Below are 23,356 nucleotides of genomic sequence, written 5' to 3' on the forward strand. Positions count from 1 at the left end.
AAGAATCAAATAATTGCTTCTGTCGTAAGACAGTTCTTGCCACTAAAGTTCCCAGATGTAGCTATGCTGTTTTAATGTGTGACCTGGTAGCTAGGAGGTAAAAATAGTGTAAAGCAAGAGGGATAACACAAAAAGCAAGTTTTACACTGATTTCTCATAGCAATATAAGAAGGGATTGAGAATCCGGTGTGAAAGCTGATGCGACTTGACTAGTGCTAGCTACGGTACGAATAAGCCCAGAAGTCGTTGGGTCACACATTACTGAACAAGAAGTAGAATGTCTAGTTCAGTGCACAATGTAAATGGCAAATTCACACTGCGCTACATCATTGGTTATTGTTAATGGGGAGAATTTGTTGCTGTCTATTGGATTTTGTACAAACATGGAGTGTGCAAAATCTTGCACCACTCCAGTCTGACCTCTCTTATCCGGGCACGTTGGGACTAGCACTAAACCGGATAAGGGATTTATCCGGATCTGAGAGACCCAATATTAGATACATGCAGCTGTGCTGCTGGCTGCCTCCCCAGGCCAATGGCAGTAGCTACACATCTATTGTAGTGGGCGTACAGACAGTATTCACTGCAGTGTGGGTGCAAATTATAGGCAGTATTTTTATGTAAATGAAATCAATCGATGGCCAAAACTGTTGGATAATTTACTTGGTAAAATGATTGAGGTACATGTACACATGGAGCATACCTCAAAAGAAAGAGAATGACTCGATGAAACTAAGTTTAACAATTAGTTGGTGGCGGGTATCGCAGCTTTGCAATGTCAGCCATTGTTATACTAACTGTAGGCTCAAACATGATAGATGGTGCTGTCCATATTGAGGCCTAGCTTAAGCTAGGGAGACATGTGGTGTTTTTCCCGGGAAACAAAAAGAGAACTTGATGAAATGTTTGCGCTGCGCCCTGGTTTACTGGAAAATGATAATAATAATATGAACATTTGTAATGCGCCGGTATCCATCATAAAAAGATGCTCATGGCGCAGAAAAGAAAAGGAAAAACAAAAAGAAAGAAGGAAGAAAGAAAACCTACAAAAAAAGGGGTAGAATAACAATTACCTAAAAGCTTGCGTGAATAACCAGGTTCTAAGAGAACTTTTGAAAGTGGTGAGACAAGAAATATTGCGGATTTCTATTGGCAGTTTACTCCATAGGAAAGGCCCAGCATGTTGAAATGATCGATCCCCCCATGAATTATGAGATTGTGGTACAGCGAGTAAGAATGAACTAGAAGACCTAAGGTTGCGAGAGGGATTGTATGGAGTAATCAAGGAAGAGTTATATTGAGGTGCAGTTCTGTGAATAGAATGGAAAACAAGTAGGAGGATTTAATGTGCGGTACAACAGGTAACCAGTGAAGAGATTTGAGAATGGGGGTTATGTGATTCCTCTTGGGGGATATGGTGACGATACGGGCAGCATTATGTTGGAGTTTCCTAAGGCGATCTAACTGAGATTGTGAAACATTATATACTAAAGCATTGCAAAAATCAAGACGGGATGTAATAAGTGCATGTATAATCTTCTCTGTACAAGACTTAGTGAGATACTTCCTAATGAACCCTAAATTCTGTAATTGGTACTGTACTGATTGACATATACTAGAGACCTGGGTAGACATGGACATATTAGCATCAAACATAACCCCAAAATTATCCTGCCTAAGTTTATTCGGGGATTTGGGTGAGATATTTTCATGAAAAATGATGTTGTAGGTAAGGTAGACTATATTGGAAAATATATGTAATCAAAGTGAGTTTGTGTGTAGGATTGAGTTTAGAATTAAATCTCATTTCCTCACATACTAGATTGAATTGAAAAAAAAATTAGATAAAATATCGGCAAGTGTGCGTCCGGATAATAGAGAGATCCAGATAAGTGGAGGCCGGATAAGAGAAGTGGGACTGTAATATGAAAACTTCCAATACAAACGTATTGCATGCCATGCATGGAAGGAGCAAACTTTTTTTGAGGAGTTTAGTAGTAAAGTTTTGAAGGGATGGTCTGCATCCTATTGGTGTGGTGATTGTGAATATATACAGATCAACAGACGTAGGTGAATATAGGATTCCTTGAGATTTTACATTGAATTGCTTTTAACATGTGCATCTCTCCTCAGGAAACACAACAATGAAGCTGACCTGGTACGAGCAAAGGAAGCCAACCACAAGTGCCCACAGACTGTCATCCAGTTTTATGAAGAGCGTTTGACATGGCACAGTGATGATGATGAGGTGGACAAGAGATAAAGAGCACAATCCTAGGGTGGCTCATTTCTTTATGTATACATCGTTTGTATGTCCCATTTTTGTCATCGATGGTTAAGCCTTAGTAGGCATGAGTTATGGATACAGGGAAACCTCAAAGACTTGTGATTGATGCAAACCTCTTTAACTTCCCTTGTCATATACTCTAGATATGATATATTATTCACAGTTATTACCCTTTTTGACTTAGGGAGAAAAAAACTTGATTTGAATTGAATATCTTTGACAAAGCATAGTTGTGAGATTTCTTGTGGTCTGCACAGTATGTACACAACCTGGTCTCTGTGACAGGATGTCATTGCCTCAGGCATTATTGTTAAGTGGAGAAAACTTTTTTATCATAAGCATCATCAAGGCAAGATCTATCTTTACAGCTATTTTTAATGAAAATATCTGGTAAAGTAAGATATGATGTTGGATTATTTTTTTTACAAATGTGACAATGCCTTGTCATAATGATAATGCACATGAGATTTTTTTTCTCTGTAGGCAGCTTGTTACCTTATAACACAAAATTGACCAATAGCAAAATGATATCTCCTTTGAATGATCATGTACTTGTTTTAAGTTGCTTGTTTCGTTTGTGATATTTCTCTTGAAATACCATATTGTTTCATTTGTCTGCTGTTAGCCAGAGTGATGTCTTGTCCCATAATTGAGAAAATGTTTGTAGGAAACTGTTTTATTGCTGTGCCTTCCTTTTGGCAAATATTAATATAGATAAGACTGATGTTGAGGTTTGCTTGTCATGGAGGTTTCCCTGTATTAATTGTATATATGAAACTCTCTCTTCTTCATCTTTTCTTCTATCTCTCTCACTCTCTCTCTCTCCCACCATTTTCTACAGAATCTTAAATGGGAACTCTGCTCTGATGTCAGGTTGGTTTAGAATAAGAGAAATGTATTGATGAAAATTTGCTGAAAATCTGTCAGAGAAAGGCACAGTTGTGGATTTTTAGAAAGAGGTGTTATGGATAATAAGTCACAATTCCTTAATTTAATATTTTAATGTGTTGCTGTAGGGCCCTTCCACACGCGTAAACTGCTTTCAGGGGACCGTTTCATGGAAGTTGTTGGCACTAAAATGTCTTTCTCCGACAGTAACCATAGTAAAAGTCAGAGACCAGAGCCTCTTGGCCAATCAAAACCAAGGATTTCACAGATATAGTCAGCACTGACAATTTAGTCAGTGCTGACAACTTTCATTAAACACCCACCTGATTGCTTGGTTCATTATTCTACATATATTTGTGATTGCTAATGATTTTGATTTTCAATGATGCCAAATAAGTTCAGTTCTATTCAATTCATTGATTCACCCATATTTTGTGTGATATGAATTCTGTAACATGCAAATTTTCTCCCTAATAATGAACATGATTTACCTTTGAATTCAGAGTAAATATCCAGATGCTTAGTTAAAATTCATATCCATATTCAGCATATGAGCCATTGTAAAATGACAATGGAATTTATATTACATGATGTATGAAGAAGCTGCTTGGACATTAAATCACAAAATCAAAGCTTAAAAATTCTTATTCGTGATATTTTGATAGATTTTCACCAAATATAGTATTGTTTCCCTCATTTTTCTGCTTTCATTAAAACCAGTTTGATGTCAGGGCAGTCTGTCCCTTTAATTCTGGATTATCATGATATAGAAAATATATTACTCTCCTTTATATATTGGAGGTAGTCAAGTCTTGATTTGCATCATTGTGCATGTGTGCTTGATGCAAGGATTTTATGAATGTATCCAGTGATCATATACACTATTGCTTTACACTTTGAAAGTTCCTTTTCTTTTCCACATTTGGAGAAATGAACTGCCTCTGTATGCTTCTCTCTTCCCGAGTATCATTTGTTTATTTCTTTTTCATTGTAAAGGTTTCTCTATTCGTTGACGTATTGTGTTATCGTATTTGCAACTATTACTGTATGTTATTCACTGTATGTTTTTACTACACTCTGCATAGTGTCTGAGTTTCAATGGAAGAAAGATTTTTGCCAATTGCTATTATCACTCTAGTTTAGTATGCACTGCATATCAAAATACAAAAGTTGATAGACCTCAATACATTCCACAAAAACACTCACCTTTTTTTATTTGTAGGGTTGTTTGGTCGCTATTTTGTTGAAGCATCGATTATTGCTTTAAAAGCTTTTGAAAAGTTGCTGTATATATATCATGTCCAAGAAATGGAAGATGGATTTAGTATTTCACCCATGTATGCCAAACTGGAACTGTTCAAGGCAAAAAGCACCTTCAGCCAGAGGAGAACATTTTCTGTAGACTTGATATGGTCTGTGTATAAGGAGCATGGTGATTGCTATGTTTAACTTGATCTCATAAAATTACATCTCAATGTATCATAAGAACAAAAATATGTGCAGTGGTATGTATCAATGATTTCCTTATAATATTTTCATTAGTAAGACTCCCAGACTAACTTGAAAGATTACAATAGTTAGTGTATCTGATGATTTTGTATTATGTTGTATAAACTTTCTGTCAGATATTGCAGAATAATCAAAGCTAGTCGAAGATTAAACGTATCAAATTGCCAACTTTTTCTAATCGTGTCATGAATTCAATCCCCAAAGTCTTCTAAACATGAACTGCATGTGTATGTCGACAATAAGTCTCTAACTACCAGTAGTTAGGGTATAAGTTGTAAAGAACATTTTATGAAAAGTAGACATTGTACTCCATAGGAGATTTTCTGATACATTATATTCTCATGATGAAATGCTGATCAGCTGTTCTTGTCAGATCATGCTCCAAAAGTGCTTGCAGCTTTGATCATTGACCATTGCAACCGTTCACAAACATGGTCATATCCTGCTAGAGATTCTAATGCAAGTGAAATGCATGTATTCTTATTTAGTGGTTTGTGTTAATAGTAGTTTTCCTTCTGGTGTGCATTTCACTACAATCCCAACATGGACTCTAGCTTTCAGCACAAATCTTTTGCCATATATACTGATTTAAATGTCACAGACATGATGGTCATTGTCATATTTTAAATGTGTTCTACAAAATTATTTTGATCTTAAATAGGTTTAACAAAATTTAAGAGTAACAGCTGATGTGCCCATTTTCATCATACCCATTTATTGAGATGATAATCGTCTTCTTTACATGAACCCCATGTGTGTTGTATTCCATTACTGTGATAATTTCATCTTGTGAAAATTTGATACATAGTCAAGATCAAACGTGAGAATATACATAATTTATTGTAGACTTCAAATGCTAATTTTAAAGAAATAAAATATGTGTGTTCTGTCACTTTATGTTGATGCAAAACTATGATGTCATGCTGCATGACATTATCTTCCCAGGTCCCAGATGAGTCCAGCAAATTCTGATTTACCTTGTAATAATATTGTTTCAACATATTGATCAACAAATGATTATGTCAAAGCTAAGTAGATGTAACTGAATAACATCTTGAGTATAATTTGGACATTTTGTAAACCATAAAACAATAAAAAAAATCAATAAAAAACAAAGGCCTGTATTCTGGAGTCGGGTTTAACTTAGATCATGGTCCAACTCTCTGCTAAAATTATGAGAAACCAAAATTTGTCTTAGGATGTATGTTTCTTACGTTTACTGTGCTCTTTTTTGATTCATCAATGGTGAAGACAATCATCTATTTATACTTCTTAGACAATTCTGAATGATTTGAGAGCCAAATGAGCCTTTAGTGAGTTATGTAACAATGGGCTATCCTTACTTAAACCAGAACTTCAGAATATGGGTCGTTGTGTTTTGATATCTGTTTCGCTGAAGGTTTTATTCTTGATAACTGTTTTACCATGTGTAGTTTTAGTAAATGGAATAAAGTGAAGTCATAAAATGCTAGTGTTTCATGAGTATTTCTTATTTTTTTATTGAATGGTGCAAGTATATATTTGATGATACTTATATATAATAAGTATCAAAAGTATAATATACTATATATGGACATGCACAACAGACTATAATGTAAGTCAACCTTTCATAAGTTCACCTTTCATGAGTCAAATAATCTCCTTACAAAGGATTATTTCAGATCTGTGGTCCCAAGAGATTCAACTTGAGCAGAGTCACATGTATGAAGTAAAGGTCAAGGTTATAAACTCCTAGAATACAAGCCAAGTTGTAAAAGCATGTTAAATTCAGTACAAATTCATGTACAATGTGTCCTAGTTTGGTTTTTGTGAATTACAAATGATTCCTGTGGCAGTTTGAAAACTTTTGCTACCAACATGATGAATCTAGAAACCTGAATATGCCGAAGCAATGGCTGGCTCATTACAGAGTCAGAGACTGTGTAGGGGCTCTTCAATCAAGCGCTGGGGCTTGAAGTGAGATATTCCGTTTGGGTTAAAGTGGGAGTCCACCCTGACATTACATTGGCACTAATATTGAAGAGAATTAGAAAAATATCTAAATGACTGATTAAGGTTAAGTGAAAGTAAGAATAACAGTGATATGAATTTTCAAATGTTTGATTACGCGATGTCGTATACAAGCACTTCAAGCATGTTATTTAACCCCAAAACGGTCAAATGTTTGTTGGTACTTCGTAATGCCGCAATATTTCGAAACAAAATGTCATGACTTTCCTCTGATCCTTTACGCATATTTTGATAACAAATTTATGATGATTGGACCTACCGTGCGGATATCAGATTATGTTTACCGAACACACTTCACTAAAATTTTGCTATTTCTCTATATGACTGTGTATAACCCTATGGACAAAATCAGGAGCTTTTCCAATTTATGTAAATACTTTTTTAGTAAGTTCCCTCATTGTTTCAAATAGTGTAAATAATTATCACACACATACACCCACACCTCCGCATCTGAAAACAATTGACAAAAAAACAAAGAAATGCATAATAAAATTGAAAAACAATAAAATACATATGAAATAATTACCACAACCTATCTTTTTATTTCAGGAATTGATGAGGGATTTATGAAAGACATCTGTACCAAAATCTATGATTTCTCACATAACTTGATTATAAAAAAGAAAGCTATACATCTTTGTAGATTACATTATTCTTGGCGATCGGGAGACCCATGGCAGAAATCTCGAGGGGGGGGGCTATAACAAGTTTTGCATTCTTTACACCGTAAAGGTTAAAAGCTCCACTTGCAATGTGATCTTGTAAACATTTCATATGTAAATATGATAGTGATCAAAGTTTGGAATAGGGATATGAAAACTACATTGAAATTCAAGTCTATTGTAAACCTCCCTGAATAAATATAAGTGAAATGAACTCCAGGGAGGTCAGATCAATCTTTCCATCATTAACTTGAAGCCAATTTAGACTTAAACCAAACCACAAGACTTACAGTAAAGCTGAATTTGATTAAAGTACTAGCATTAATCTGAACTTCAAATAAGAGAATTTTACATGTTTAAGATTTCCTATGTAATACAATATGTTAAATTATTTCAAAAATCATGTTGCAGTTGAATCATATGGGCATAACTGGTCACATCAAATTAAGATATTTCTTGAGCATGTCTGTCAAACACAAGGCTCACTGAGAAGAAAAATCCAGAAACTGCAACATAAGGCTTTTATCCAGCAAGAATTTCTGGCATATTTATTTTTCATATTAAAAATTTACTAAGATGATCATACATAAATACATGAGATAAATATACAAATACATAGAAAAAGTTTGATATTTACTGTATGGACCTATTGTCATACACTGAGACCTCATGACATGTAATCAATTCAAAGTAAAGGAACATTCCAAAGCTACATGCTGCTCCTGATCTGTTTACCTTTTTTCGTCACCTAATAACACTTGGTATTTTAAAAGGTAATTTGAAAAAATCAACAAAATTGCATACAGTACATTACAGAAATAATGAAACTGAGAATTATTGATGTTTTGATTACTTTAATCACAATATTTTATTAATGTTCAGATCATCCTTTTTTTTTCATTTGATCATACTTTAGTCTTGAGAATGTCTAAACATAAAAAGGGGGTGCCAACAATTCATTTTGAGGCCAGTTTTTAGAATGCAGAGAAAAAAAAAGTTTGCACCCTTTGATGTGGCACCTAAAGGAACAAGTGGAATGCCTCTGGCCATCTCACCTGCATCACGCGGTTCAATATAGCAGCAGTGCTGACTTTGAAAACTACTCTAACTCGCACAAGATGTTCAGTGATACATGGTTACTCTAATGTCCACTTTTTATGAACTAGACCAATAAACTTACAGAGATATGATGGTTATTAAAAAAAAAAACACAACATGGCCAAAGTTCATTGGCCTTACATGACCTTTAACCTTGATCATGTGACTTGAAACTCGCACACAGGATGTTCAGTGATACTTGATTACTCTTATGTCCAAGATTCATGAATCAGATCCATAAACTTTCAAAGTAATGATGGTAATTCAACAGATTCGGCCAAAGTTCATTGACCTTTGACCTTGGTCATGTGACCTGAAATGCGCACAGGATGTTCAGTGATACTTGATTACTCTAATGTCTAAGTTTAACGAACTAGACCAATAAACTTTCAAAGTTATGATGGTAATTCAACAGATACCCCCAAATCGGCCAAAGTTCATTGACCCTAAATGACCTTTGACCTTAATCATGAGACCTGAAACTTGCACAAAATGTTCAGTGATGCTTGATTACTATTATGTCCATGTTTCATGAATCAGATCCATAAACTTTTAAAGTTATGATGGAAATTCAGCAGATACCCCCAATTCGGCCAAAGTTCATTGACCCTAAATGACCTTTGACATAAAACTCTCGCAGGATGTTCAGTGATAATTGATTAATCTTATGTCCAAGTTTCATGAACTAGGTCCATATATTTTCTAAGTTATGATGACATTTCAAAAACTTAACCTCAGGTTAAGATTTCGACGTTGATTCCTCCAACATGGTCTAAGTTCATTGACCCTAAATGACCTTTGACCTTGGTCATGTAACATGAAACTTTAAAAGGATGTTCAGTAATACTTGATTAACCTTATGGCCAAGTTTCATGAACTAGGTCCATATACTTTCTAAGTTATGATGTCATTTCAAAAACTTAACCTCAGGTTAAGATTTGATGTTGACGCCGCCGCCGCCGTCGGAAAAGAGGCGCCTATAGTCTCACTCTGCTATGCAGGTGAGACAAAAACTGTGGATGAATGTATTACGTGTTAAATCGATACCCCCCCCAAAAAAAAATAAAAAAATCAATAAATAAAAAATAAATAATAACAACAATAATAATAAAACTCATGTGCCAAATGACTCTGGAAGAAAATAAGTAATTGCTGAGAAATAATTCCATCAAATGTTTGGTATTTTTCGAAACAATATTAATGCACTGTCCCACAAATGCTTTTCTGTGTTGGTGACTATCAGATCTCATGATTTTACAAAGATAGATTTACATTAATGTACCAGATCTAGATATATGATTACATGGTGACAATTAATCTTGATTTACCAAAATTTCTTGTGAAATAATTGTTTGCTGCAACTACTTTCTTTTACCTTTAATCTTGGAGGTACCTATATGGCTGCAGGTAATACAAGGCTTGCATTTAGGATAGCATTTATATAAAATTCAGTTATTGTGAATATTGGCATGAAACAAAGAAATCAATGATTGGCATCCAACATTAAGAAATTAAAACTATATGAAACTTGAGTAAAGGATAAGTTGCTATATGGTTACTGGTCACAATGCTTCCTTGATGAATTATATAGAAATACATATTACATGATAATAATAATAACATGTAGGGTGCTTAATACAGAGGTTTCTAAGTGCTCAGTTATCTGCTTTATCAAATTAAATTACAGGGGAAACTAAAAAGTAGTCGTAATGAATTTTAAAACAAAATTTAAAGAGACAAACAAAACACAACTAAGATGTGCACCTCCATATGAACCAACCCACAACTGATATCTAGACATTGAAAAGATGGGTTTAATTAATTAGCAAGGTCTGAAATTGATCAAGGGAGTTGGCATTATGGATATGAGATTAATGTAAAAAATGTCTGTAAAATCAAAGTCAGATAGATTCTGATTTTTTAAGTGTATCCCTTATCATTTTCTGTTGTGTTGCAGTGTAGAAAAGAACATTACTTAAGGTCAAGGATCATTAAAGAAGCCACTTTTTCCAATCTTAAAGGCACCTAATGAGGTCTAGACAATGTTTATAGAGACTTATGTGTTCACCACTGCTCTGAATTAAGAAGCAAACAAAAAGAGGTTCAGTGCAAGAAAATCAGTTATATTTCACAGTACATTACACGCTATCTATTGATTTTATCCATCTACTACTACCTGCTAAATACGTATGTACCAAGAAACATGCACTGATGTTAACAATGCCTAATGAGTTGAAAATACAATTACAGCCATCTGTTTTCACATAACTTAAACATATATTATAATATTAAGCAAAATAGACATTTTAAAATATGAAAATAATATAGGTTATATGTAAGTAAAGTGAAAACTAGTAATACTTTGTGCTTGACTACAACTACAGCAAACATGGAACAAGTTGGTGTGTAAAAATAGCCCTTGTTTAGTGCATCACAAAAGTCACAATGTATGGTCATGAATGCTACCACAGAAACTTAGCTTTTCAACAATTGTCACTCATTATTGGTAGATTGAAATTCTTGATATTTTCTTTGTTTTCTCCACAGTAGGTAAGATACAAGACTAGAGTAAATCTTAGAACAGTCATGTAACACACCTTTATGTATTTAAAAATGGACCCTCATCAAGAAAAGTCAGTCCTCCTTCTGCACCATAATAGAAGTTATATAAAGAGAGCCCATCGATGAGATAACCATACAGAAAAGAGTGGTTTCATGTAAATTCTATTTCCAGAATAAAAGATAGCCACCCCCCCAAAAAAAGAACATATGATCAGAATAATAGAAAATATGATGTACATGTTTGAAAAATGTATAAAAATAAAAAATGTATAACTAAAGTGATTATCATAATATGTGAAATATATATACTTAAAATAAAAATTGTTCATACTGAGATGCATTTCTCGTTTAAATGCTGCATATTTCACTTGCGAATGAATGTATTCAGTGGATATATATGAGACTTCCTTCCTTACTGCTTTGCCAAGAAGTGACTCTGAAAACCGCCCAACTTTTCAAAGCTTGCATCATAAACTATATGCCATCATTAGGTAGGTTTTTGGCACCAGACCAATTTTGCTGTTCTTCTCACCTACCCACCAGTTGAAGGAGTCGAACTCTTTACTTATGATATGAACCAATTCTCCTCTCTTGAACTCCAATTCATTATCATCATCGGGAAAGCAGTCCCACATACCCATATAAATGTTGTCATAATCCTCTTCCCATGGTTCTGGTTTGGGAGGTACGGTCGGGGTTGAGGTTGGTAAAGGTGGCAAGCTTTCAGTCTTTGTAGGGGTCTTCTCGTCACTTGCCCTTCGTGCAGGTGCAGGCTTCTCATCCGACACCTTCCTTGGGAGATCTGGCTTGGGACGCTGAGACGTAGGAATCGCTGGAAGTTGCATGGTGGGTTGGGATGGCGAATGTGGTACTTCTGGTAGTGCACCGTGTCGAGCTGGTGGTGGTCTGGGTGCTGCTTCTGGTTCTTTGGTACCACTGGATACATCCTCATATACTTCATCAGTGTCAATGATCTCTAGCTCGGTATCATCATATATCTCACCCTGGTCACCTGGAGGCGGAGGAACTTCAGGAGGCTTCTGAATCTTTGACTTTTGATAAGTCTCTACGTCATCATAAGTCTCATCAAAGTCTTCGGGTATTGGAGATGGTGGTTTTTCAGGAGGGGGAGGTGTACCTGCCACAGCCTCTGGAATGGGCTTTGTGGATGATTCTATAAAAGGGGAAAGAAAAATAAAGAGAGTATATTCAAGAGATGGCTCTTTAAGCATAAGATCTGCCAGATCCTCCTATCATATTTTCATAAAAGATTTCAACAAGTGTAAAAATCCAAAACACAAGTGACCCCCTCTCCTTCATTTTCACAAGATTTTCAAAACATTTTATTTTGATGGAGAGGTGTTTGGACTGATCCACCTATAATTATCCAACTAGTCGTCTCCATCCAAAGAAGACTGTTTCAATTTCCTATTTTTGTTTGTTTAAACAAGGAAGTATAGCTTGTAGATTTAATATGATAATGAGGGTATGTAAATCTTGCTTTCTCTACATGAAGAAAACCACTTGATACATATAATCTCATGAGAAATTTAGCACTTATGGTAGTGTGACATGATATATGAAACACTTACTAGTACTAAACATGTGGACTGTTCAGGTAATTACAAAAGTAAGTACAAAAAAAGAAATAGTTGTATCTTCCTGCCAAGCTAGTTAAATACACTAGCCCAGAATCCATTAAGTCACGTTTCCATGTCCCAACAATGCTAAAATATCTTATCACAAAGTGAACAAAATCTCCAAAGACCAACCGTTAATAAAAGAGTGCAGTTTCTGTGCCTTTCCATACTGAGTATTAAAACTTTGCCTATTGCACATCAAAATTACTGTCTCTTGGAATAATATTATATTTGAAAATAAAGGCACCTTTAACTCTAACTTCTTATAGGTTTTGTTTCTGCACATTAGCAAGATATGACTGTTTTCTGCAAATTTCACTACATTAACTACTTGAGAAAAACAAATACTCCCAAATGGAAAGAAGAAAGAAAGAAAATTGTTGGGAACTGTAAGTTTTTACTTCAGACATTTTCATTTGTTATATTGCATCTTTCATGAAATATTATGTACAATAACCTTCCATTCTATCTGACAATGAATTCAATTCAAAACTTGAAAATATATAACCTTTATATTCACTAAGTATGTATACCGCATTACTGGGAATAGCATGGATCAACATCTTGATGTACCTTGGAAAACACTTTTGAATTTAATTGTTACTTAACATGCTTTAATTGTTCCTTGATCTACTTACCAACAGCTGGGACAATAGTGCTGGCAGAAGATATCGCATCAATCCAGGATCTCATCTCTTCATTGCTAGATGCTATGAACTGAATGTCAAGAACAAGAGAAACATTCATGTGATATCTATAAACTGTGATCTCAATGTAGTGACACAATTAAAAGGTTTATCTTGACTCTCTTCTTATTGAGCTCTTTGTTGATAATGATATTGGATTTGTTAGTGCTATCCATGAATTTGATAATTTCAGCCAGGCTTGGTGCCAAAGTGCATCCTGTTGATTTTTCCTCTGAGAAGTCCTCTCAATTCAGTGATTTGTCAAATACCAAACTGAAATATTAGACAGAATGTAATTGAAATAGTTAAATAATTATATTATACTTGAACTATTAAATAGCCTGAACTCTAATTGACAAAATGCTTGATACATTCATATGATAGCATGCAAGAACAGATACACTGTCAGATCACCCCTATCCCTACCCCAAAAAAGCCAATGGTAGGAAAGTACCAAGGGAAATGCAAAATTATTTTGTAGAATAAACCCGCTTTGTAAGGGAAAATCCTGTTTCAACAAGTTTATGCTAAATTACTTCCTGGCGAGGCTTAGGTTACTTCCTAGTGACATAAAGATGGCAATGGTGAATATTGCAGTTGTTCTTTGCAGCCTATTCTAAACTCTTGTTTAACCCAAACCATGGTCTACATATGTGACTTCATTGTGAATACCCAATGTAACAAAAATATTCAACAGCAGATGTGACTTCACTATGGATAGCCAATGTAACAAAAATATTCAACAGCAGATGTGACTTCACTATGGATAGCCAATGTAACAAAAATATTCAACAGCAGATGTGACTTCACTATGGATAGCCAATGTAACCAAAAATATTCAACAGCAGATGTGACTTCACTATGGAAAGCCAATGTAACAAAAATATTCAACAGCAGATGTGACTTCACTATGGATAGCCAATGTAACCAAAAATATTCAACAGCAGATGTGACTTCACTATGGATAGCCAATGTAACAAAAATATTCAACAGCAGATGTGACTTCACTATGGAAAGCCAATGTAACAAAAATATTCAACAGCAGATGTGACTTCACTATGGATAGCCAATGTAACCAAAAATATTCAACAGCAGATGTGACTTCACTATGGATAGCCAATGTAACAAAAATATTCAACAGCAGATGTGACTTCACTATGGATAGCCAATGTAACAAAAATATTTAACAGCAGATGTTTTAACTGATCAAACTTTCATACTTACTTATTTTGTAACCAAATTTGATGGGATTGACTTCAGATTCAAAACTGGTTTGCTCTCCTCTCTTTTCATTATATATCCCCCCTTTCATAAAATTATTTGGTGAGCCTAACACAACTTACTTGATATGACCTTTTTGCTGGGCAGACAACTTCAAAGATGAAGTCTCTCTTCTTGTGTTTCTTATCAAAGTCTGAGTTTGGCCTTGCCTCGTATCCATTCAGTATAATTACATTCTTCTGCTGTTTGTCATTGGGGTTCTTAAAGTAGTAGAAGATGTTTTCTTTGATGACACAGTAGCGACGCTGCCACTGGGAAATTCCAAGTTGACCCTCTAAATGAACGGCAGGATTAATCAAAGTGAATTAGGTAAAACAACATAAGTTTCAATATCTCTGGAACATGTTCCTAACTTGCTCAATTCAAGTTCATCTTACCTTTATCTCATAACAATCATCAAGTAAGTTTACAGTGTAATTTACTTAATAGATTATTGAACTGGTTTTAAAATGGGAACAATTATCCAAGTTAGAGCACTCAGGAACAGTTTAATTGTTCACAACAGGAAATAACAAAAATATCATTACATAACAGTACTGGCATACTGTTGGAAAAAGTTGAAGAAAATGTTGAAATACCTTTCCTCCTTTTCTCTAGATAGCCTTCCTTGATGGGTTTGGTGAGGTCCGTAGCAGCTATTGGACCAATTTTCATGTCACCTGAAAAAAAATTATGCACGATACAATGCACTAACCGCAATGTAATATACATGATTGGGTGGGCTAGAAACATGGGAGGGAACTCAAGTGGGTGGCTGGGTTGGCAAAAAAGAGCTTTTGAACTTAACCATACTGTGGTTTTGTAATTTTTTTTAGATCTTTTTAACACCATCTCTATGAATAATTACTTTACTTTATCACATCAGGCAAGTTATGGGAGATAAAGGGGAAGAGATACAGCCAGAAATTCATCACACAACATGTTTCAAATTATGATGTTCTTTGCGTTTATATTTTCGAACTTTCAAATTCATATCAAATTACATCAAGCTTTTATAATACTTCATGCAAGTATTTTGAGTGTGCAGTTAAAGTACCATTCAAATCAGATGTATCAAAACTATTAAAAAAATAACAAGAGTGTCTTTTCCTGGTAGTATATTGCACCAGACCATAACAAGTGCCGAGTACAAAGAGTTGTAAATAACTCAAGAGAGGGCTTCTTACTGTATGGTTCTCCATTTTCATCCTTTTCTGATGCCTGGGGTAATTCTGGTTCTTCCAAGGTATCATGGTCAGAGCCTTGGGACATCATGTTCTTATTGGGAGAGTCTGGGATGGCTGTATCCTCATACAGCTCACCTTCTTCCTCGATGGGAGGTGCATTGTGGGATTCCTCTATCTCCACATCAGCATATTCCTCTATAAAAAAAATGATGACCAATGTGTACATTGAAGAATCTTGAATGACAAATGATGATTAGTACAGTGTTGAAATAATTTCAAGTAAGATTAATGAACAACAGGTTTTTAACTGTTTAGAACAACAAGTGGAATGCCTCTGGCCATCTCATCAGCATCACGCGGTTCAATATAGCAGCAGTGCTGACTTTGAATACTACTCTAACTCGCACAAGATGTTCAGTGATACATGGTTACTCTTATGTCCACTTTTTATGAACTAGACCAATAAACTTACAGAGATATGATGGTTATTCACCAAAAAACCCCAACATGGCCAAAGTTCATTGACCTTACATGACCTTTGACCATGATCATGTGACCTGAAACTCAAACAGGATATTCAGTGATACTTGATTACTCTTATGTACAAGTTTCATGAATCAGATCCATAAACTTTCAAAGTAATGATGGTAATTCAACAGATTCGGCCAAAGTTCATTGACCTTTGACCTTGGTCATGTGACCTGAAATGCGCACAGGATGTTCAGTGATACTTGATTACTCTAATGTCTAAGTTTAACGAACTAGACCAATAAACTTTCAAAGTTATGATGGTAATTCAACAGATACCCCCAAATCGGCCAAAGTTCATTGACCCTAAATGACCTTTGACCTTAATCATGAGACCTGAAACTTGCACAAAATGTTCAGTGATGCTTGATTACTATTATGTCCATGTTTCATGAATCAGATCCATAAACTTTTAAAGTTATGATGGAAATTCAGCAGATACCCCCAATTCGGCCAAAGTTCATTGACCCTAAATGACCTTTGACCTTGGTCATGTGACGTGAAATTCATGCAGGATGTTCAGTGATACTTGATTAACCTTATGTCCAAGTTTCATGAACTAGGTCCATATATTTTCTAAGTTATGATGACATTTCAAAAACTTAACCACAGGTTAAGATTTCGATGTTGATTCCTCCAACATGGTCTAAGTTCATTGACCCTAAATGACCTTTGACCTTGGTCATGTGACATGAAACTCTAATAGGATGTTCAGTAATACTTGATTAACCTTATGGCCAAGTTTCATGAACTAGGTCCATATACTTTCTAAGTTATGATGTCATTTCAAAAACTTAACCTCAGGTTAAGATTTGATGTTGACGCCGCCGCCGTCGCCGCCGCCGTCGGAAAAGCGGCGCCTATAGTCTCACTTTGCTTCGCAGGTGAGACAAAAATGTGAGAAAAATATTTTGTAAAAGGTTGACTATTTTTATTTTGAATTTGTTTCGTGACTTTTTTATTATCACACAGCCATAGGCATAAAATGTAGGAACAAATACATGTATAAGGGAAAATCAACTAAGAACACTTAAAATATGAATAAAAGTTAAATGTTAAAATTCACGTTAAAGCATGTTCTGTTCTGAAAAAAAATGATCCATTTCAATGTTCCAACTTACTAATTCATTTAATGTTCAACAATTATTTGCTAAATACACATAGAATGATGTTTACTCAGTTGGGATGCAAGATAAATAAAAAGAGTCAATACCTAATAAGGCTAACTTACCCTGTTCTACTGGCAATATCTTGTCAACTTTACCAATGACAGAGGTGATCTGTTGACATAAATCTTCTCTCTTAGATCCAACATCTTTCTTTAGCTTCTCCTTCTTCAGTGTAATTGAAAGAAAGTCATTCACCTCTGCAACCATGGAAACAAAAGACATTACTTACAAATTTCAGAACTTTCCTATCAGAATAATCAGTGAAAAATTTTGACTAACGAACATTCAAAAGTACTTACTTTTCAGTCTACAAGATAAATAACAATTCAGTTAAATCGCGCACTCAATTTTCATAAATATCTAAATTCATCAATAAATAAGATTGATTAGAAAATAATGATTGCTTTGATATAGGCCTGTATGTAATTAATTTTCTTGTTATGTTTTGCTTTGTTTTCTTAATGTAGAACAATTTCTGTGCACAAGTACACAGAACTAGCTCACTGTGCAGTATGCAGTCACCTGAATGAATCTCAGTATTATGAGGGTAAATGTTTTTCAGCATAGAATAAACCAACAAGTAGGAAAATATAAACTAGATTGACCAGGAAATTCAAGCTCTTTCCAAATCATTTTGGATTTCCCCAACATTCTTCCTGTTAAGAATGCAGTTAAAGTAGTGTCATTTTTCCCCATGTACAGATACGGGTTCTCATACATGTACATGACTACATGAGATCATAAAGAAGATAACACAGTTTCTCATATACAGATTAAATATTGCACTTTTGATTTCAGCTTAATTTATCAACCAACAGCATCTATCTAAATATTCGCTTTTCATCATTATTTTTGTTCAATTGGTCATTATCTATTTCCTTATTCATTTATTCATTGATTTTATTCATTCATTCATTCACTCACTCACTCACTCGCTCATTCACTCACTCACTCATTCATTTATATCTACATAGATTTATTAATTCATCTAAATATTTCATCTTCATTTATTAATTCAATTTTATGTATCTATTCATTAATTAATTCAATCATTCATTCAGACCATACATCCATTCATTTAAACATTCATTCACTGGATCACATTTCATTCTTTTGTTGATCATTCATTTATTTATTTTTTAACTTAGGGGGGGGATTCTTCCTGAGCCAGTCAGATGATTATGCTACGTGATACCAAATATTGCATACACAAACAATACATGTATAAATAAAGATTTATTTAAAAGTGAAGACTGAAATTTGTTAAAACAGAAAATTTTGTGAAAACTTCAATGAAGTAATACATTTTTGCAATCAAATAATAACTTGTGAAAATTAAAAAAAAAAATCATGATAAAGACAATTTATAAGGTTTTCTTTTTTTTCAGAGACGTTTCATCTCAGCCAAAATTTTAGTTATTCATAACTCTTCTGTAATGTTTGTACAGTACGTGTTAACCACAGATAATAAAATCCCTGATTGATAATTCATGTCTGAATATATATAAATCATTTGAAAGAAAAACTTGTGAACATCATCCAGGCTATGAATTTACAGATCTAAGAGGATATGGATTATTAATGCAGAAAATATTTTTTTTATATTGATCACAAAAAATAAACAAAATCCCACAGCCACCATGATCTCTTAATTTGTGAAAAAGGAGAAAAGGAAACAAAAAGTGAAGAAATAAGAGTATTAAAGAGAGATCAGGGCCCCGTAACACAAAGGTTAGCAATTAATCGCTAATTTGAAAAAACAATTCTGATAGGTTCCTAGTAAATGCGCATGCAACAGAGATCTTGATTGGTTGTTTCATTTTGATGATTGATCGCGAAACCTTTAAAGGACAATGAAATCTTTGGAACAAGAAGGCTTGTGTCAAAACAGAAAAATCAAAGAATAAGAACAAAGAAAGTCTGAGGAAAATAGGACAAACAATGAGAACGTTATGAGCATTTGAATATTGCAATCACTAATGCTATGGAGATCCTCCTATTGGCAATGCAACAAGGATGTGATTATGTGAACTTTCCCTTTGATGGACTATAAAATAACCTCAAAATGTCTTTTTGTGCCTTTTCTTATGGTGATACAAACTCTTTATCCATGATGTATGATCTGTATTACATGCCCTCCTATAGAAAGAACACATGATCTACTGATAGATGTGATAAAAGAGGCAATTTAAGTGATATACTAAAGTAATGGGGAGAGTTGTTCACAAGTGACATCACACATCTTTGTTGCATTGCCAATTTGAGGATATCCATAGTATTAGTGATCGCAATATTCAAATACTCACAACTTTCTCATTATTTTTCTGATTTTTTCTCAAACTTTTGTTGATCTGTTTCTTTGGTTTTTCTGTTTTCACACAAGCTATCTTGTTCCAAAGGTTTCATTTTCCTTTAAAGTTTGTGTTATGAGGTCCTGGGCCTGCATGGGTCACCCCCCCCCCCCTCCATCCACTTCCCTTTTGCTGCAAATAACATTAGGACAAGTCCACCCCAACAAAAGATTGATTTGAAAAAAAGAGAAAAATCCAACAAGCTAAACACTGAAAATTTCATCAAAATCGGATGAAAAATAAGAAAGTTAAGACATTTTAAAGTTTCGCTTAATTTCACAAAACAGTTATATGCACATCCTGGTTGGTATGCGAATTGGCAGACTGATGGCATCACCCACTCACTATTTCTTTTGTATTTTATTAAATATTCTAATTTTCTCCTCCTTGTCAAGTGTAACAAAGTTTCATTTCTCCCTGGACATGTGGAATTACAATTGTTTTAACAGTTTATGGTCAAGTTAAGTTGGTCATTCTTGTCAAATCTGTAAAAATTGAAATATTGTATTATTCAAACAATAAAAAACAAAAGAAATAGTGAGTGATGGACATCATCGACTCTGCCTTTTGCATATCACTGAGTTGTGCATTTAACTGTTTTGTGAAAAATAAACGAAACTTAAAAATGTCATGAAAATAACTTTCTCATTTTACATTTGATTTCGATGAAATTTGCAGCGTTATGTTTGTTTGATTTTTCTCTATCGATTCAAATCAACAATTTTCTGGGGTGGACTTGACCTTTAAAAAAAATTAAAGGAACACAATCATAAAGCTATATCAATTACCAAAACGATTTCATGGGGAATATATCGCATGTCAATGAAAGGGTATTTGCTCTTCCTCCAATTCCATGCATTTTAGCCTAGCCTAATCTAGACAGCTGGCAGCCGTCTGTTTCGAGGAGTTTTTAACATTTTTTTTTTTTATTTCTCCTCGTACACATTGGTGAGTGAAGCCAACGGAGTTCAGCTGAACAACCAACATAACAGAGACCGAAGCTTTTGGTCTAAGCCTAATCTAGCCTGGACAGTAACTTAGACTTTAGTAAGAGTATTTCTTATTTCATGAAAGTCCTAATAGGCAATTAGCTCTATGGAAAGATATATACCGGTAGACATCCGGGCATCCGCATAAATGACACATCATTAAAGAGTAGAAACTGCACTAACTCTAAACGAATTGTTATATTTTTTTTAACTTGAAAAACTTTTTATACGTGTAAATCAAATGAACAGAACACGGAAGTGGCGCATGCAAAATAAATGATCGTAGTTAGTAAACACGCAAAATCCTGCTCAAAATATCTCTCACATTCTTTCTCGATTATTATAATCGATGTTTTAGCATTACCTTTCAGGAGGTGCTTGATTTCTTCTAGAAGAAAATCCCGAGTATCTGCCATATCTAAGCACAGTCGACATTCATTATTCTAGTCCCTAACTACATGAACCTCTCAAGGTCTCACCCGATCTGAATCTGAAATCAAGTTTACTCGAACTGCACTGCATGCACTGGAGCTAGCTCGAGCTGGTGTATGTACGTACGGTACTGGCTCATGACCATGCAATATGGAAACACAAGCATTTGCAGGGACTGTCCCTAAATTTTGAGACGCTGATGGTCGATAGTGTATGGGTGGGGGTGGGGTGGGGGTGGCCGTGGGGTGGGATGGGGCGTCCAAGGGATAGGTGAATCGGGGCCAAATAATTGTTGTCGAAGTACTGTGAGAGTGTTGCAAGATTATGAGCTATTGCAGTCAAATTTACAATAAATTCGATAGATCGCTGCAGCAATATTGCAAACTGCGGTCACAGGCATTGCGGTCGGGCCCCGGGCCGGGCATTGAGCGACCCCGGGGGAGTGACAACCCCCCACCCCCCCACCCTCCACGTTGACTGCCACCCCCGCTGCCACTCGGTTCCATGTCATTTGCTTCAGCGGAGATTGCTCCGATGGAAAATGAACATAATCCTAATCTTCACAACTAAACCCCAATCCAGTATGATACTGGATTGGGGTTTAGTTGTGAAGATTAGAATAATAAGATAATCTTATTATTCTGAACTCAGGTTTAAAAAAATAAGTAAAAACTCTATATAGGCCTACAATCCTGCTAAGTACCATATGCCCTCTGAGATATCAATATTCCCCCATAATAGGCCTATTTTGGTCTACTTTACCCCGTTTCCCCTTTCCTTCTGCTATTTCTTTTCTGATCATAAACCATGCAGGGGGCCATCAGTGGCGTACCGTGGGTCACGGCATTGGGGGGGGGCACCACCAAAAATTTTGAGTAACTTAGTGAGCGCGCGAAGTTTTACTGACCTAATAGAGACATTTTAAGGAAGCTCTTGCAGTCATTGTGATCGCGAAGCGCGAGCTGAATTTTTTTTATATTCAGACCAAAAATGGGACATTATAATCAAGTTTTTTTAATCATAATACGTACCTGTCTCGCTAAACAATGCGAGCGCGAAGCGCGAGCTGATTTTTTTTGTATATATTGACCTCAAAGAGGGAGATTTTAGGGAATATATTTTAGGAATCCATTAATAGTATAAATATCTCACCATAGTGACAATGCCAGTGCCAAGCGCTTGCTGATTTTGTCAGAATTACATCTGAACACGTGAAGCACATTTGTAGTCATTGTAATCATGATTATCATACGCATCTCACTAATCAAATATTGAGAGTGCGAAGCGCGAGCTGAAAATTTAGGAAATTCAGACCTGAAGAGGGGTTTTTAAAGGCTTGTTTGTAGGAATTCACGAAACCATACGTATTTCACTAACCAAATAATGCGAGCGCGAAGCACGAGCTGTAAATTTTTGATATTCAGATCAGCTAAAGGGACATTTTAAGGACTGATTTTAGGAATTCATGAAGAGCAGGCATATCTCACTAATCCACTAATGCGAACGTAATCACGGACAGGAAATGGTTTATATTAAGACCTTAATATTGGGTAATCACTTTAAGTAGTCATGAAAAAGAAGCATATGTTGCTAGGTAAAACAATAATAACGCGAGTGCGGGAATTTTATTTGGTGTGTATATTGACTTGAAAACGGGAGGTTTTAACAGGATTATACATGCATATCCCGCTATACAGACAATACGATCACCAGGAACAATGGAGACATAGGAGGAAAGAAAAGCAAAGGAAAAGTGTAGGATAGTTTTACTGAATATGATGTCAAAAAATATCTCAAAGTTAGATTCTCATGAAAAGGTGATTTTTTTTCTCTCGCTCGCTTCTCTCGCTCGGGATTTATTTTAAGCAGCTTTATAGCACATGTGCCATACTGCGCCGCTCGTTTCTTAAAAAAAAAAAACTCTTCATGCTACATGCCGCAAAGAATCTTGTTCACAGTGACGTACAAAAAGGGAATGGAAAGCGAGAAGGGTTAAATATATTATTCTCTGGATATCACAAAATTTGATTTTTGTATTAAAATGTCAAAATTGTTGCTCGCTCGCTTTACTCTCTCGCAACTTGTTTTTAAAGATGGA

The 23,356-nt window shown here is 35.1% G+C and overlaps 2 protein-coding genes across 3 annotated transcripts in view; one reads left to right on the top strand and one right to left on the bottom strand.

Moving 5' to 3' along the window:
* The window catches only part of LOC121410794 (chromobox protein homolog 1-like), a 28,905-nt gene extending 23,947 nt beyond the window's left edge, over nt 1-4,958 (top strand). For both annotated transcript variants that reach the window (XM_041603107.1, XM_041603106.1), the window contains one exon: nt 2,134-4,958. In XM_041603107.1, the coding sequence (XP_041459041.1) occupies nt 2,134-2,263 (130 nt within the window). In that variant the 3' untranslated portion in view covers nt 2,264-4,958. The remainder of the gene's footprint in view (nt 1-2,133) is intronic.
* A 5,598-nt stretch (nt 4,959-10,556) lies between these two features.
* Nucleotides 10,557-21,401, bottom strand: LOC121410793 (src kinase-associated phosphoprotein 2-A-like). Its single transcript, XM_041603105.1, has 7 exons — nt 21,191-21,401; nt 17,549-17,683; nt 15,790-15,984; nt 15,202-15,282; nt 14,686-14,897; nt 13,295-13,373; nt 10,557-12,190 (listed from the first exon to the last, which is right to left on the bottom strand). The coding sequence occupies exons 1-7, from the start codon at nt 21,240-21,242 to the stop codon at nt 11,484-11,486; spliced, it is 1,461 nt and encodes a 486-aa protein (XP_041459039.1). The 5' UTR covers nt 21,243-21,401; the 3' UTR covers nt 10,557-11,483.
* Between the last annotated feature and the right edge of the window lie 1,955 nt (nt 21,402-23,356).

The sequence above is a fragment of the Lytechinus variegatus genome, chromosome 3 (assembly GCF_018143015.1).
Source record: "Lytechinus variegatus isolate NC3 chromosome 3, Lvar_3.0, whole genome shotgun sequence".
NCBI lineage: Eukaryota > Metazoa > Echinodermata > Echinoidea > Temnopleuroida > Toxopneustidae > Lytechinus > Lytechinus variegatus.